General features: G+C 29.1%; 3 protein-coding genes and 1 pseudogene across 6 annotated transcripts; 2 read left to right on the top strand and 2 right to left on the bottom strand.

The window, feature by feature from the left end:
• Positions 1–1,016: 1,016 nt before the first annotated feature.
• LOC145194307 (uncharacterized) lies at positions 1,017–2,958 on the top strand. The gene has a single exon (XM_090073079.1). It carries the CDS (start codon positions 1,134–1,136, stop codon positions 2,874–2,876), a length of 1,743 nt encoding a protein of 580 aa, XP_089929205.1. The 5' UTR covers positions 1,017–1,133; the 3' UTR covers positions 2,877–2,958.
• LOC145200617 (uncharacterized) lies at positions 1,119–4,595 on the bottom strand (annotated as a pseudogene). The gene has a single exon (XR_016447639.1). The product of XR_016447639.1 is annotated as an uncharacterized LOC145200617 (transcript).
• Positions 4,596–8,819: 4,224 nt separating this feature from the next.
• On the top strand, positions 8,820–15,500 carry LOC149878529 (uncharacterized). 3 transcript variants are annotated; one of them, XM_090073081.1, is made up of 8 exons: positions 8,826–8,948; positions 9,051–9,102; positions 9,792–9,857; positions 9,932–9,985; positions 10,115–10,212; positions 10,306–10,458; positions 14,769–14,825; positions 14,957–15,500. In XM_090073081.1, the coding sequence occupies exons 3-8, from the start codon at positions 9,842–9,844 to the stop codon at positions 15,095–15,097; spliced, it is 519 nt and encodes a 172-aa protein (XP_089929207.1). In that variant the 5' UTR covers positions 8,826–8,948; positions 9,051–9,102; positions 9,792–9,841; the 3' UTR covers positions 15,098–15,500. The 3 variants fall into 3 exon arrangements, with proteins under 3 accessions (XP_089929206.1, XP_089929208.1, XP_089929207.1); XM_090073080.1 differs by lacking the exon at positions 9,051–9,102 and having other exon boundaries at positions 8,820–8,948; XM_090073082.1 differs by lacking the exons at positions 9,051–9,102; positions 14,769–14,825 and having other exon boundaries at positions 8,820–8,948.
• Positions 15,501–16,484: 984 nt separating this feature from the next.
• LOC149878528 (histone-lysine N-methyltransferase SETMAR-like) lies at positions 16,485–17,479 on the bottom strand. The gene is made up of 2 exons (XM_090072553.1): positions 16,681–17,479; positions 16,485–16,543 (listed from the first exon to the last, which is right to left on the bottom strand). The coding sequence occupies exons 1-2, from the start codon at positions 17,477–17,479 to the stop codon at positions 16,485–16,487; spliced, it is 858 nt and encodes a 285-aa protein (XP_089928679.1).

Below are 17,479 nucleotides of genomic sequence, written 5' to 3'. Positions count from 1 at the left end.
CAACCAACCTAAAAAATTAGCGTTCGGCTTACGGTGGTTTTATAATTGAACTTCATTGTTTAGTTTATAGCGCATTACTTTGCCTCGGTTATATTTTTATTCAACTAATAACAGAATATGGTTTTTTTTGTGTGTGTTTGTGTGTAAATCACGTTTTGAATACTTTAAAAAATCACCATTATTTTAAATAAAGTTTCATTTTTCTAAAAAAAACAATTTTTTAATGAATAAAAAAGTCAAATACACAAAATGCTCATAATTGTGAATCCCCCCCCCCCCCCCCAACCTCTACAACAGAAGAATATTTGGTACCTTTACTGCGTGGAAAAATAGAATATGAGCGTGTCATTATTTTTTAATGAAATTTGGCAGGTACATAGAAAATAGATATATAAAATTGATCCAAAAGTTAGAAAAAAAACCCATGACTCCTTCAATGTCAATTCACTTCCAGAACAGGAATGAAGTTTTCAATAGCGATGAAATCACTAAAAAAGTTAGTAAGTGCAAAAAAAAAACAAATTACAGTAAACTTACAACACTCTACTTTTAAAATATTATCTAAGTCAATATAAAATTCTAAAAAAAAAACGAGAAAAATCCATTCATACGACACCTACCTCGAGCACGCGGTGAAAAAATGGTCACAGATTTTATCTTTAAAATCGGTGCCGTAAATCGCAGATACGCACGTACCTACTATAAGAGATGGACGTGCAACCTATTGTTTTTTTTGCGAACCATGCTCGTTGCGCATTGTTATAAATCTTTTGTTTTAAACAATAGAAATTAAATTATATTAAAGTCTGTCGGATTCGTCGAAAATTTTTGGTCTCGTTTAACCAGTCACATCAATTTCTTTTTAGTAATTCAAGATAATAGCAATAGAATCAGGGGCCAATGCTATAAACAATAGACACATCCCGAATTCCAATGATGTAATGTTACGGCTACCTGAAATCGAGGCGAACCATGACAAAATATAAATTTTCAAAATAAAACATTTTAACTTTTTTTGTTTTTTGTTTGCTACAAAAATATATTGGAAAATGATGTTTTTTATGTTTGTTTGTTTATTGTTGTTAGTCTTAATAATGTTTTTTTTTTTTACTTAAAAAAAGAATATAAAAAATATGGATGTAAGTCTTGCAGTTGCAGAAGAGGAGGCTTATATTGGTTCAACTAAAACTCGTCCTAAACAGCTGGAAAGTGGTGGTAGGGGTCAATACTGCTGTGTACCAATGTGTAAAAATGCTAGGTATGACAAACATAAAAATAAGACAAACATCGGTTTATTTACTTTTCCTAAAAACAACCCTCAATTGTTAAAAAAGTGGATTAGTGTATTTAATAACATTCGACGACAAGGAGGAGTGGACAACTTTAATGTTGAAAAGAAGTATACCTTAGTATGTGAGTTTCATTTTAATATAAGTGATATAATCTTTAAACCTTGTTCTGGCAGAAAAACACTTCGTAAAGATGCTATCCCGTCTGTTTTTGTATTTAAAGAAAACATTATTAAAAAAGAAAGAAAAACTTTAAAAAAACGACTTAATTGCAATACATCAACAGAAGCTTTAAAGTGCTATACATCAACAGAAGCTTTAAATTGCAATACATCAACAGAAGCTTTAAATTGCAATACATCAACAGAAGCTTTAAATTGCAATACATCAACAGAAGCTTTAAAAAGTGAAACTTGCTATAGTATAGAAAATGATATAGATTTTCATATCGATTGTCCCAAAGAAGTAGTTGCTTGTGAAAATTGTCAAACTCTAAAAGAGCAGTTAGAGCAACTTAAAAAAGAAAACAATTTCCTTAAAAATGAAAACTTAAATTTAACTAAAGTAAACTCCAATATTAATGATGAGATCAAAATAAAAAATAAAAATGAGTTTAATTATGAAAATATTTCCACTGAACCAAAATTGTTCAAATCTTTGACTGGTTTAGAAGTAGACAGGTTCAATGATATTTTTTTTTTGGTGGACCCAGGTGAACACTGTGAGTTTTTAAAATTTTATGATTCTAATTCAAGTGTTGAAAAAAAAACAAAAAACAACAACTTAAACTCAGAATCAATGCAAAAAAAAGGTCCGAAATCTAAATTAAGTGCACTTGATCAGTTTTTTATGACTCTTGTTTATTTTAAAAATGGATTTGCACTTTCTCATATTGGATGGTTGTTTAAGTTACCAAAAACAACAATATCAAGACAGACAATATCCTGGATTAATTATTTGTACTTTACACTTGGTAGGATACCTATTTGGCCTTCTAGAGAACAAATTGATTTGACAATGCCTGAATGTTTTAAAAGAACTTACCCAAAGACAAGATGCATCATTGATTGCACTGAGTTGTTCTGTCAAATACCATCATCTTTAAATATTCAGAGTTCTATGTATTCAAGTTACAAAAGTCATGTTACTTACAAGGGATTATTAGGAATATCTCCTTCTGGTGCTATAATATTTGTAAGTCAGTTGTATCCAGGATCAGTATCAGATAAGGAAATAGTACGAAGAAGCGGATTTTTAAATAAAGACTTATGGGATAAAGATGATTCAGTAATTGCAGATAGAGGGTTTGCAATTGAAGAGGAATTAGCAAACATAAATGTAAGTCTAAATATCCCTTCGTTTTTAGAAGGTCGAAACCAATTTACATTAGCTGAGGTTAAAGAAAGCCAAACTATTGCATCTGTAAGAATACATATAGAGCGTGCTATTGAAAGAATAAAGCGATATAAAATAATTCGTAATGAAATATCTTTATCTTTGCATGGTTCAGTAAATCAAATTTGGACTATAATTTGTCTCCTTGCAAACTTTCAATCACCATTAATAAAAGATACAGAAAAAACATAATATTTTTTGAAACTAAAGAATGTATTTTTTAATAATGTAATAAAAAAGCTGCTTTTAAATAATAATAACAATTTGTTTGTCATATAATTTATTGTTCAACTTTATTAGTCTCAAGTTCAACGATAGCAGGTAAAAGATATTTGATAAAAAATAAGTTTAGTTTATTTACAACATCTTTAAAGTACATTATATCAAAAGGAATTCGAATAATAATGCATCCTTTGAATGTATAAACAATGAAATCACAAAATGTTACTTGTGATATGCCTAGAGCCATTTGTATTTGAGTGTAATATCCATTTTCATGTTTTTTTCGCAAGACTGGTTTGTCATTTTTTATTTTCACATAAAAAGATTTGTCAAGTACTAATTCTTTGGGTGTATAGTTTCTCTTTGACCAAGGACATTTTATTTCTATCAACCCAATTTCATTATTCAACTCTCCATTAATTAACATACCATCAGGTGATGCTGCAAGCCATGGTAATTTAGGTTGTATAACAATCCCTGTTTCTCTGCATTTTATAGAATGATTAAGTTTGTGTTTCATAATGTCTTTATAAATATCTCTAGCAATTGGTTCAAACTCTTTACCATGTTGTACAGCTTTTTCAAAAAGTTTAGAATTAAATAAATTATGTTTTTGTGTAAAGACGGATATTAGACTGTTAAGGTTTTTGGTTTTAATATATACTTTATGAGCATTGCTAGAAGTAATTTTATTTCTTCGTATTGCAAGCCATTTATCTGACAAATTTTGTAAAACTGTTGTTTTTTCAATATCTTTTGCCTCTAAATATGTAACTTTTATTTTTTCTAAATAGTTTTTCTTTTCAAAAGAAAATGTACAATTTGGAATGATGTCATTATAGTCATCATTTATTTCTTTTAAGGGTAAATACTCAAATTCAATTTCTGGTTCTTGAATAGTAGATTCATCTTCATTCATCATCATTAAAAAAAAGTCTAGGGTCATACAATGTAGAGTATATACCACGCTTATTATTTTCTCTCTTTATAGTTGAGCTCATTATAGGAGCTTTACTTATATTTTTTTCACCAGGTATCCCCCATTGTCGTTGTTTACTTGTACAAGAAATTTCAGTTGGGACTTTTTTAAGAAATTTCATAGAGTAATCAGCTAATTCTAACAACAAAGCCATTACATGGTTACAATATCCACTCAATCCTGCTGGACAAGAACAGTAAGCATACATAACATGGGACGAAATTTTTGATAGGTGTACAATAACTTCCCTTTTTTCCTTTTTCATACTCGCTTTACACAATCCTTTAGCTTGAAATACATTTTTTGCAGAATATGTAAATATTGTGTCTGATGAAATATAACGCTCCTCTTGGAACTTCCTACCTCTTAAAAGTGTTTTTTTAATTGACAGTCCTTTTGATTTACCACTTAATTTATGATAATTTTGAATTTCCTTTATGGTAAATAAGGGCATTTCTTTCAAGCTTTTGCCCCATTTGTTATGTAAAAGATACTTTTGATTTATCTTTGTAACTTTATATGGTATAAAAACATTACTTTCTTCTAAACAATCACTTTCAAATAAGTCTTCTGACAAAACAAGAGGAATAGCTTCTTCAGTATTTAAAATATCATTTAAAGTAACAGTTGACATCTTTTTTTTCAATTTTGATAGCTTAATGTTTTTTTAACATCTAAAATTTTTGTCATGGTTCGCCTCGATTTCAGGAAGCCGTAACATTACATCATTGGAATTCGGGATGTGTCTATTCGAAGTTTTTTTCGAGAAAAAAAATCTTTCGCAAAAACGCAATTTTTTAAGTAAAAAAATGCGTAAACTCGAAGAATTTTTCGGTGATTGTATTTTTTTCAGCCATTGATATAGAGCATAAAACGTATACGTCACTAAAATTCATGTACTTTTTTTATCCGTCATTGATAGCAATTTTTATTTTAGTTTTTTTAGTAGGCCTACTTAATAAACTTTATTAGTTATTAAGTAGGCTGTGCTGTCTATTCTATTTTTATAAATATTTTTACATTCTTGGTGTTTAAAACATTACTTAAAATCACTAGATTTTGATGTTTCTTTAATGATTTTTTATCAAACAAAATCAGAAATCATACTAAATAGGCGCAGAAATTATATTTTTGTTTTGTTTTTCAATTTCATTTTAGTTTAATGGCCGCTTTTTTAACGAAGATGTTTCTGACAATGTTTTTCGAAAGCAGTATCGAGTCCCAAGAGCTTTATTAGATTTTTAGAAACTAGGCTTAAAGATGATTTGTACTAAGCGAAATAAAAGCATTTCAGTACGTTTCCAGATAATGGTATTTCTTCATTTTATTGGCACAAATGTTTTTTTTCATGTTCTCAGAGACTGTCATGGAATCTCTACCAACACATTTTATCGTATTATACACAGTGTAGGAGAAGCTATTTTCAATGTTAGAGTATTAAATTAATAAAACTATTGAAAGTATATATATATATATATATATATATATATATATATATATATATATATATATATATATATATATATATATGTATATATATATATATATATATATATATATATATATATATATATATATATATATATATATATATATATATATAAATTGATATATACTATACATTACATCATTTTATCATTGTTAATTTTACATATTGTAATATATCTCAGCTGTTGCTACTGTTTTTGAATATAATGATTAAATTGCCATTATTATTACCCCTGTTATATATCATTAGCACTATTAGTTGTTTACTTTACATTAGTTTTATAACTATTTGTGTGTAAACTTGAATGTAAAATCTTTATTTAGAAATATATGATTAATTGATTACATACTTGTATTATGTTAATATATTCTACATATTATATACTTATACTATAACATTTGTAAATATATATATACATATATACATATATATATATATATATATATATATATATATATATATATATATATATATATATATATATATATACATACATGTAGTTATACATATTTTTATTTGAATAGTTTGCTAATTAAAACATACTAAGCTTCCCAAGAAGAACCTCTTTGTTTTCTCTGATTTTATTGCTAGTAACATTTTAAGTTGTTTAGACAGCATTTCATTTTGTTGTGTATTTGTGTATTGTATGGCATATTTGTCGACTATTTATACTTTTCTTTAGTCAAACATTATGAAAAATTGTTTAACCAAAATAACTATCGAAAACCAATAAGCATGGAATGTTAAATTCACGCATGCTTTGTTAACGAAACACAACAAGGAACTGAATAATCGATTTTAAGTAATTAGTTTATTATGGAGTTACTAAAATCCTTTTCAGTTTATCAACATAAAAATACAAACAAAGAATTAACATAAAAACACAAACAGCATAAAAAAACAAACAACACAAAAAAATATCAACATAAAAACACAAACAAAGAATGTTCAATGATTTTGAAGTGCAAATGTTGTTCCAAGAATGGCCGCTAAAAATCACGAAGAAAATATCTAAAATTGAGATCAAAAATTCATCAGAAGTTTTTTTTCGAAAAAACGCATTTTTTATCTCAAAAGGCGATTCCCTGGTTCGTTTATAGCATTGGATTTAAAAGCGAAGTTTTTATCTTAAAAACGGAATTTTTTGAATGTTTATAGCAATGGACTTTTTTTTTCTTCGCTTTTTACGGTAAAAACTTCGTGTTTTAAGGAAAGAACTTCGTTTTTTATGTTTATTGCATTGGCCCCAGATTTTAAGCTTAATTTTAAATAGCTAGATATTATTAATTTTTTAAGAAATAACGCTGATGATAATATAGAAATTGAGATCATTTACTTGACTACTTTAGAGCATGTATAACTAGAGATAATAAATAAAACAAATTATCAACAAGTTTTGTAGCTACCTAGAGCATATTGGTTTCATGTCCAACTACTCCATATACTATATTGCTGTAGACTTCCAGTTTATAAATATTATAGAATTTTCTGTTTTTATGTTTAACAACAGAAATATATACAGTTAAGGATAAATAACTTATACATAAAATGAATGTAAATAAAGAAAAAAATAATTTGTCAGCTTTAAAGAATTTAGCAAAGCCAATTTATGGCAAACCGCAAGAATAACTAAGTATTTAACTTTAACATAACATGATTTACCAGCTAAATATAAATTAATTTTTATTTGATAAAAACAAACGGGTTATTATGTGCCTTTTATGACAAATGAAATAATATATGAAATATGAAAAACGAAAACATGAAATATCTGGTCGCATTTTGCAAGATAATTATAAATTTGAATAACTCTTTAAAAGGTTTGGCTTTATCAAATGAATTATAAAAAATCCCATTAGATAATACACCTTTAAAAAATTAATGCATAGTGGAATATATACTATGGAGCTTATAGAATAGTCGAGGCAAAATATAGCGACATATCAGAAAAAATACTCAAAAAATACACAAAATTAAGCCTGGTGAATGAGGCACCAAGGAGTTGAATGAAACCAGACCTTGACAAAAAATTTTATTTAAGCTTTCTTATATTTCGCTATACTTTTTTTAGTCATTTTAAAATTATCCTTACAGGTCTATTTTATCATTGACGGAACTTTGTTTACACGAAAAAAGGTTTCAAATTTACAAATGTTTATCTTTGAAAAATGATGAAAATCTGTTCGTGCTGACAACTAATTTCCTTTACCTTGGTGTAATTTGATTAGTAATTTGTCAACGCGTGAAGTTGTTACTTTATCCTGAACAGTCTTATTAAACAAATGCTATAAAAGTTTAAACTTACACCACGTAATCAGAGTTTCTGTTTTAAAACTGTGGGCAGCCATTATAGTAGTTTTTTTTGTTGACGGGTGAAAATTTAGAGTTTGTCGGAAACTCGCATGGCTCGCTGATTTCTGCGGCCTCTTTCGTAATTTTTATAAATTGGTTGTACTTTAGACCTCACAACATTTTAGTGTCGTTTTTATTGTTATTTTATTTTTAGTGTCGTTTTTATTGTTATTTTTAAAAAAAATAATAAACAATGAAGAAAGGAGATATTGATAAAAATACGAAAGTATAAATACAGAAAGGTCTTGAAAACCTCGAAATAGTTAGGTGCAAATTGCTAGTCTAAATGCTAGGAAAGATACTGGAAGCAGAAATGAGTCGAGGTGACTATAACACTATGAATATTTTTGTAGTTTTAATAAAAAAAATTGATAAAACAAAATATTGCAAAATAGTTGATTTATATTTTGTGAAGAAGCAAAATAAAGGTTGGGCTGAGAGTGGGATTGGAATATTTACATGCACTTCAGGTCTGACAACTCTTATGAAACAGATTAGTAATCGGGCAATATTGAGCACCAGTCGAGAGGGTTTCAAACAGAGATAACTAGTGTTCAGTCAAATTAATCAAGCGACTAAATTGATTTCCAAAAAGATGTATTAATTAACTCTCATTTATAAAAACTCTTTATTTCAAAGCATTTCTTTTTTTTTTCTTTCTTCTGTGATAAAGAATTGTAGGATCGTCACCAATAGATTATTTTTCCAGAATATTTCCAAAGACGAGAGCCGTGTAGCACTGATTATATAATAAAGTTTTAATTCCATAAATTTATTTAAGCGATAAAAAAAAAAAAAAAAAAAGAAAAAATTTTTGTGATGATATTCTCTTTTTAAGAGAAAAATTTGTCTAAATTTGTGAATAACTTTCTGGAAAGCTTTTTAAGCTAAACAATAAAAATAAAACATAAATAGATTGTCAAGAGATTTTCATTTTTCGGTAAAAAGGTTCTTTTGACGGATAGCATAAGCATAAAAGTCTACAAAAAAAAAAAATTTTACACACGAAACAACCGATAAGTTTTACTTAGTTGAAATCGGATATTTCGAAACTAAAACTGAATTATGAACACTTTCTGTTTTGTCCTGAGTTGGTTTGTTTTTTTTTCAAAAAAAAAAGCAATTCTTTAAATAAAATGGGCGAATTTTTTTTAAAGTTTGCTTAGAAATGATCGCCCGAATCAGATTGCATGCTTAAATTTTGCTACGAACTATCACGAAGGTATATAGGGAAGATTAATTTTTTTTTTTTTTTCGTCTGATTTTTTCATAAGGAATATGCTAGGAGAGTTGTAGTTATTTTTTATTTTAATTCATTTTTAAGCAACCAAAAAAAAAAGACGTTGAAACATTCGTGAAATACACCACCACAAGTGGTAAATTTTATAGCGTTGATCTCTGCAACTCTTTTTATGATATGGATTGCTTTTCTCTCTATTACTTGTTGTTTTTTACTACTAGATCTTCTTCAATCCATATTAGGTTTGTCCAGAAATAAAAATTATTACTGTTCATTTCTTCAGAAACTTTAATTTGTTCTAGTTCATGTAAAAGAAAAAATTCGCCAAAAAAAGTGTGCAAAAAATTTTTTTAAAATTAACTATAACATTTTTTTTTTTCTAAACTGGTCAAATAAAACAGTAAAACATTTTTTTTACTAAACTGGTCAAATAAATGAAAATCCACCGTTTGTCTACTTTTTTGCTAAGATGCTAATTTAGATTTGGAAGAACCTCCAGCTGTAGAATTTTAATTTTAGAATTTTAGCCGCAGTTTTGAAAAAACGCTACAGGGTTTTTTCAAAACTACGGCTAGAAATCCCTAAACGTAAGGGCAATGTCCAAATTTTGTCTTTTACACATAGTAGTAAAAAAGCATGAATAAAATCAGTTATATCACATTTTTTACATGGTTTTTCTTTTTATCTAGAAGGGCAAATTTAGATCTATGGAGAAACTTATTATTCTCAATATAGCTGTAGACCGTTTTAGTCCAATTCCAATTCTTATAAATGTAGATTGCTTACAAACTTTTGTAATGAATTGTTTATTTTATTTTGTTTTAGTAGCTAAAAGTATAACATTTATGAAAATTTTCGTTTGAGAGACGGTAAAAATGCAAAATATAAACGGTAATTTCTAAATTATTTTAAACCACGTTGTTTTTTGTAGCACAGTTATTGATGAGTTACATATCAATATTTAGGCCCTGCTGTCTCGGAACCGAATTTACCTCCTTATGAAGAAATAAATCCTATTGGTAGGTTTTAGCATCATAGTTGAAATGTTTGTTTTATTAATGTCTCGCAATCTTTGCTTGATTAAATATAGTTTTTTCAGTATACAACTTTTTAAAATATCTTCAAAAACTCTAATATTCTTCTTTTAGGTTTCCCCCCTCCTGATTATATAGAATCCCAATTAGGTTATTCTCAATTAGTTCAGTATCCTCCAGCATACATCAATCCTCAGTGTAACCAAACTCAGGTAATGACATTCACTAATACGCATGCATGCTCTTTATTGGAATTAACAATTAATATTGTAGAATATTTAGCAAATATTCTGCATTTATTTTAGACAAACCAAGTAGTTAATGTGAACAATTCCACAGTCGCTAATGAAACAACATGTCTTCTTCAGCGTCCACCAAGTCACATATGTCTTGCACTATTTTCCAGCCTATTTTGCTTCTGGCCACTTGGTTGCTATGCCCTTTGCAATGCTTGTGAAGTAAGTTTAACAAATAGCATACTATTTGTGCGTTATTTGTTTTTTAAATAGGTCAAACGAAGTATGCATTGTTTATACATTTTAATAACTCCGTGGTCCTATTATTCGTGTTTGAAGAAGTCTCACTTTTCTGCACCAAATCTTATTAAATCGATTAATATTAAGCATGAGTTGGAAGCTTTAAATTGCCTATTTAACAAGAACTTTTAATGAAAGTTAAAAAACCAAGCTAAGTAACAATACGCAAGTTCTTTTATTTTCGTTCAATAAATATCCAGGTTAACACAAAACTAATGTTTTTATGATTCTTAAATAAATCTTTTCATTCAATTCATTAGTTTCAGAAAATAATGCGAAACAAATCTATCTTATCTCAGAGATAATAACTATCTCCGAGTTAATAAAGTATTTCGGAGATTATAACTAACTCGGAGTTAATAAAGCGAAAGCAGTTACTTTTGTGATTTTTTGTTTTTATCTTTAAGTGACAGAGTATTTTATTCATCTTGCCACCTTGAAAAACGTCAAAAACGTTAAGTGTTCAATCAAAAATTTTTAAAACACTAAAAGTTAAATGGTGTTATTAACGAGAATTTGAGTGTTAAAAAAACCGATTGCTACATGCTGAAAATATGAAGTTTTCCGATAGATTTAGTTGCTTGTTTACACTCAAAGTGTTTTTATTTCAAGACAGTTTGCTATTTACTTTTCCCCTTCAAGAGATAATGTTCGTGTGGAAAAGGATTGTAACGTGAAAGAAGATAGTTAAGTGGAAGAAAGGTAATTGAAACAACAGCTAAAAAAAGGATCGTTTTAGTGATGAAAAAATTTACTTGCAGAACTTACTTTTCAGTACACTTTTAAACAACAGAACTTATTTGTAGTTAAAAAAAATCTCGTGAAATCTCTTTTCTGTAAAATACCAACGTATTTCTTGAATTCTTATCAACTTCTGTTCTGTAAAGCGTTTGTTTTATTTTAATTGTGATTTTAGTTACAATATATTGTGAGGGTGGCGTTTTTAATAATTAAATAATTCAAAGGTTGTTATTTGTTTGAAGTATGTAGCTGTAGTAAGGTTTAGAATTAAGGGAGTACGGAATCTTTGGTTATCTGGAAGGTAACTGTGGAGGCTGGGATCGAGGTTGATGGCGTGGCAATTGTTTAGGAATGGTTAAGGTATAATTATTTTTACCGTCCTCAGTATATTCCACTGTAAAATAAGCGTTTTATTAGTGTGTAAAGGTAAGCACTCTGGCCAAAAACTTCTGTTTATTCTTCTTAGATTAATGTTTCTTCTGGCTTCTGTTTAATATCTTGTTTCTTTTTCTCTTTTATTCACTCATAAAACATCTTGTTTATCCAAATATTTTTCAACCACAAAAAATCTCTTTCGCAAAAATTCCTGTTAAAGAATTTCTTAAAACTCTGCTTTGCTTCTCTTTAAAACTCCGTCTTCTCCTCTCTTCTCTCCTTCAATCAGTCTCCTTGAATTTGTAAAATCTCTATTTTTTTGAGCTTTTATAGTTTTTGGCTGTTTTCCGTTGCTATAATATTCATCATTTATTTATATGGCAGGTTGATTATGTTTATGTTTTCTTTTCTTAGTTGTTGTTTTTAACTTAATTCTTTTGACTTTTTCTGATCGTCGTTTTTTTCTTGCTTCTGCCACCTCACAATAACATGTACGCGTGTACAACATGTACGCGTCGAAAATCGACTTATTTGGTAATGTTATCTCAAAAAAACGAGGCTTCAGTAATGTTAGAACATGAAACACATTAGCATCACCTTGTTTAATTTATTGTATGTATTTGTATTATCAATGTCATTAACCTCCCTAAGACTTTTTAAAATATTTCACTCTCCGTGTAGATTGTAAAAGAAAAATCCTCCTCCTCGCCACCTCCCTAAATTCAAGACTTACCGATTCCCTCTTCCCATTGTTTAAGTGTATGTACATGTACTCCTTCTCCCATTAATTGTATTTCTCTTGCTTGTCTAGATTTTAGAGGAAATAACGCCCCCCACCCACCCCTTTGCATTAGCCATATAACTTTTATTATTTAACTTAGGTAATAGGAAAAAGAATGATAAATGCGTTTCTTTAAAGCTACTCGAAAATCTCGAATCCTCATTTCTTATTGGGTAAAGTTTATCTTCCTTCAAAGACATACTACTTTATGATTAGATTGCTTCTCTCCCACAATAGTTTAGGAAGGTGTTCAACACATACAGATTCAGTTAGAATTACATAACTTACAGCTCACCATTAAATTAGATGAAATACTAAAAACTAAAAAAGCAGACCATTGCGGTTAAAAGAGTCAGCAGCCAAAGTCACTTGGTAGATTAAAATTCAAAGTAGACCTCGATAGGTAACTAATAGCAACATGAAGAGCACCCATTAAAAACTTTAATTTTAAGATTATCATTAAATTTAATACCATCAAATTAAAGGTTGTAACTTAAGAGATCAAGTTAAATAGACTTTTTTAAGAAATTATTTCTTACTATTAGACAAAAGGTAAACCAAAAAAACCATGATACCGCAAGTAGTCAATTTGAATATAGGTAATAAGCATGATAGCATAAATAAATAAATATAAATAAAGCAAAAGGTATTGAAAGTATAAATGGGCTACACGTTTCAACATGTCTCCTGCCTTTTTATTTGAGTTTTAAGCCTTTTCAGCCCTTGGGAACGTCATATCAAATGACATACTGCTTATTGCTTTAAAAAGACGATAAAAACAAATAATAGGAGAAAAGGGGGAGCACTGGTTCAGATTAAGCATTGATAAGTTGCTCACTCTGAACCAATATTCAGCCATTTTAAATCAATTTTAACTTATGAATGCAGATACCAAGTGTTGTTTATAATCACTTCTTCCACAGAAAATATTTTCAGGCTTGAAGCACTTGTTATCTGAAAATTAACCATTTGTTTATTTTGCCGCTATGTTGATTTTTTTTACTTTGAACTTGTGCATGGTCGCTACTTTTTTGAGTGTTTTTTTTTTTTTTTTTTAAATTTTTTCAAGTTGTTTAAGCTTATGTTAAAACCTAAAACTTAAAACAAAAAATGAAAAAATGAAAAATTTTTTTGTATATACTTTTCGTTTTTTTTTTTGAAGCACTCACTCGTAATCTGTGGTTTCACTTTGAAATTGGTGAGCGTTCGGACCACTGATCTCTATAATAACTGGATAGCGCAACTCCGAGCAAAACTTCTTATTTTTTGACGCCAAAATCGCCATATTGGAAAGCCCCAAAAATTTTAATCCCGTAAGCTTTAAGTTCTATTTTTCGGCTTATCGCTTTATCGCTTTATCGCACATATCAGATTTCATTGTTCTGGGGCTTTCCAATATGGCGATTTTGGCGTGAATTTTGATATTAGAGATGCGCTATCCAGTTATTATAGAGATCAGTGGTTCGGACGAACATTTTAATATCTGTTCTGTAGATTACATATATACTTGGTACAGGTGGTATGGTAAAATATATTTTTTAAACATGGTTCTTACTCTAAATGTCGGAATGCATATTCAGGTTTTCTGGTGCCCCAGTGGTGACATTCGGAAGAATTCCCCCTGTAAATAAAAAAACGTTGACCTTGCAATCAAATCATTTATAGCCATTTCACTTTTAATGATTCCAGGAGCAATTTAGCATGTATACTTTGAAAATGAAAATAGAAACTTGTTTCACAAGTTCAAAAACATTTTCCTTTGTAAATTAAAAACATTGAAAAAATCACCAGGCTTGAAGAGAATCTAGAGCAAATGCTAATCTAATGAGTTCGGCAGCAGCACTGTTGTAGTTACAGTTTTCAGAGTGATCAGGCGTTAGAGATGAAAAGAAGGAAAAATAAAAGCTAGCTTCTTGTTTGGATAAAGTTGTCTCATCAGGAGGAAAGAGGCACTGATGCTAGTACTTGTCTATTGCATCATTTTCTGTTTGAATAATGAGTTCGGTCAGGAGAAAAGAAATCCGTTTAAATGTTTTTTTAAACTTCTAAAATGCAACTACTTCCCAAACGAAACATTATTGCAAAAAAAAATTGTGACTCTTTAATTTGGATATTGCTTCAATCCATACCAATTAGTATTGAGATATTTCTTTTCTATTCAAAGTGGGCTTCATAGATTGATTTTTAATGTCTTCTTCATTTACAATTGGTTATTTACTGAACTTTTAACATTTTCTTTCATCATAAAATGATTTTAGAAATATTGCTCAATGTATAGCTATACAATTTATGAATGCATACATTTGCTAATTTGTTTGAATTGCTTTAACTTTAGTACCAAGGAGCAAAGGAAGGACAACTTTTGAAGACTTTTTATACTTTTAGATTACTTGTGAGTGCAACAATAAGAAATATATTTGACTTTTAGCTTACTTGTGGGTGCAATAATAAAAAAGATATTTGACTTACTATTCAGAACGATTCATTAAATGTTTAAGAGCATCTTTATGTTGATTTTTTTAGGTAGATTATGCGTTTAAGGAAGGAGATTACAACCGATCACTAATCGCTTCTGTTAAAGCCAAGAGATATGCAATATTTGCTATTAGATTGGGAATCATTCTACTTTCTCTTACAGCTGCACTTATCAAAGCTTTCCAGTAGTTGAAAAAGTTTAATGTGAGAAATAAAAACATAATATGCCAATGATAAAATAGTTCAAATTTTAACATGTAGTTTGGATGGTTATAAAATATTGAGTAAGAGATGAGCACGAGATGAGCAGGAAAAAAATAACATGATTATTAACAACATATAATTTTAAAACTAATCCCAACACTACAAAATGAAGGTTATAGAAATTGAACAAAGGAAAGAGTATTCCGGAAGAAGATTTCAGAACATTTGCTACCATTTTATCATTGTATTGAATACAATCATCTAGTATTGTATACATCTTTACCTCAGACAGTGTCACAGTAAATACTATCTAAAACTCTTATTATCTTAACCTTGAACTCATATGTGTTCTGTTGTTTTCCAATGTTACTTTTCATCAAGTATTAGCTATTTTTTGGTTTTATCTTTCTCAACACCAATATTATGAATGGTTGTTGTCAAAAAAAGTTACTTAATGGAAGTAAATTGTTTGCTGGTCAAACAGAAACTTTAAATTACTACAAAGAAACAAGCATGTTGCTCAAAATATCTAAATATTAGCTCTCATAGCTCTTGGTTACTATCAACAAATGAAATAAACTAGAAAAGCATTTAAAAGCTTAAAAAGAAAAATGCTTTAAAGAATAAATGGCATTAAAGTTACTTTAATATTTAGGTCATACATTCATACAGACATGCGCACATTACATACATACATACATACATACACACATACATACATACATACATACATACATACATACATACATACATACATACATACATACATACATACATACATACATACATACATACATACATACATACATACATACATACATACATACATACATACATTACATACATTACATACATTACATACATTACATACATTACATACATACATTACATACATACATTACATACATACATTACATACATACATTACATACATACATTACATACATACATTACATACATACATTACATACATACATTACATACATACATTACATACATACATTACATACATACATTACATACAAACATTACATACAAACATTACATACATACATTACATACATACATTACATACATGGTCTTTGGCCTATTTTTCTCATTTTCAAACAAAGCTGGCTCTGAACCACGAAGCCAACCCTATAGCCATAATTTGCAATAAATAAAAGCAAACTACGTAAAATTTTAGCACCTCTTAACACTTTCGCTCCCAACTACGAGTAAACTCGTAGTTATACTAACTCATTTCAAATAATATTTTTGCATGACTGGCTTTGTCTGTTCTTTTTTTTTTTTTTTTTTTTCTTAGCTTCACATTTGGTTTCAGAAAATATTATATTCAAGTTTTTTTAAAAAAAAATCCAGGGAACCGAATTTAAATGCGGATAAATACAGAAATACTTAGGTCGTTAGAAAAGTTCGTAGAACTCCCCTCTAAAAAAAAAAAAAGAAGAGTTTTTTTTAATTTTGTTTTATCAAATGTTCAAAATAATGTCCATCGTTATCTATACAAAGTTGCATCCTTTCAAGCCCTTTGTCAAACGTTTTTTTATACTCTTCTTTGGGTATACTTTGAAGTAGCTTCGTTATGCGAGTTTTTTGACTTTCGACGTCAGTATCGTCATCAAGATTTTTTTTTATCAAGTCGAATAGCCAATAATCGGATGGAGCTAAGTCTGGTGAGTATGGTGGGTGGCGAATTATTGTAATTCCAGCTTGGTTTAGACAATTTGTGACGGTTTCAGTCACATGGAGTCGAGCGTTATCATGGCGAAATTTGAAATTTTGAGTGCCTGTTTTAGGTCTTTGCTTATTTATTTCGCATATAAGAGGTTTCAAACAATTTTTTATATAATATTCGCTAGTAATTGTGTCTCCCTTTTCAACATAACCCAAATGAACAACACCTGTTGTTTTTAAGAAGATGTAGAACATGTTTTTCGGCTGAAACCTGTCGCATCTTACTATAGTTCTTGGACTTTCACCTTCACCGACCCAACTAGCGTTAGCCGACTTGTGTCCAACTTGTCTCAAATAAAACCACGACTCATCCCCTGTAATAATATCACATAGTCTCCATGGACCGTTTCTGAAAAGAGCTAAATTTTCCTTACATGCCTCAACTCTATTCTTGCGATTTTGATCGGTTAACTCGTGGGGTATCCAACGTGATGTTAATTTTCTTTTTTTAAGTGCGTTGTGAATGATTTCGTTGATTGTAAAGCGATTAATCGATGTCAGGGCTTCAATTATATCATGTGTTGTATGAGGATTTTCTTCAATAATGGCTCGCACACGTTCAATATTCTCAGCTGTATACGTGGTTTGAGGGTGCCCTGAGCGAGGATCATCTTCGAGACTCTCTACCAT

Source organism: Hydra viridissima, unplaced genomic scaffold, assembly GCF_058129835.1.
Source record: "Hydra viridissima isolate aposymbiotic clone 2 unplaced genomic scaffold, HvirCarnegie_v1 scaffold_15, whole genome shotgun sequence".
In the NCBI taxonomy this organism is placed as follows: Eukaryota; Metazoa; Cnidaria; class Hydrozoa; order Anthoathecata; family Hydridae; genus Hydra; species Hydra viridissima.
Note: the sequence above shows the minus strand (reverse complement) of the source record. Positions and strands in the feature narration are given on the sequence as shown.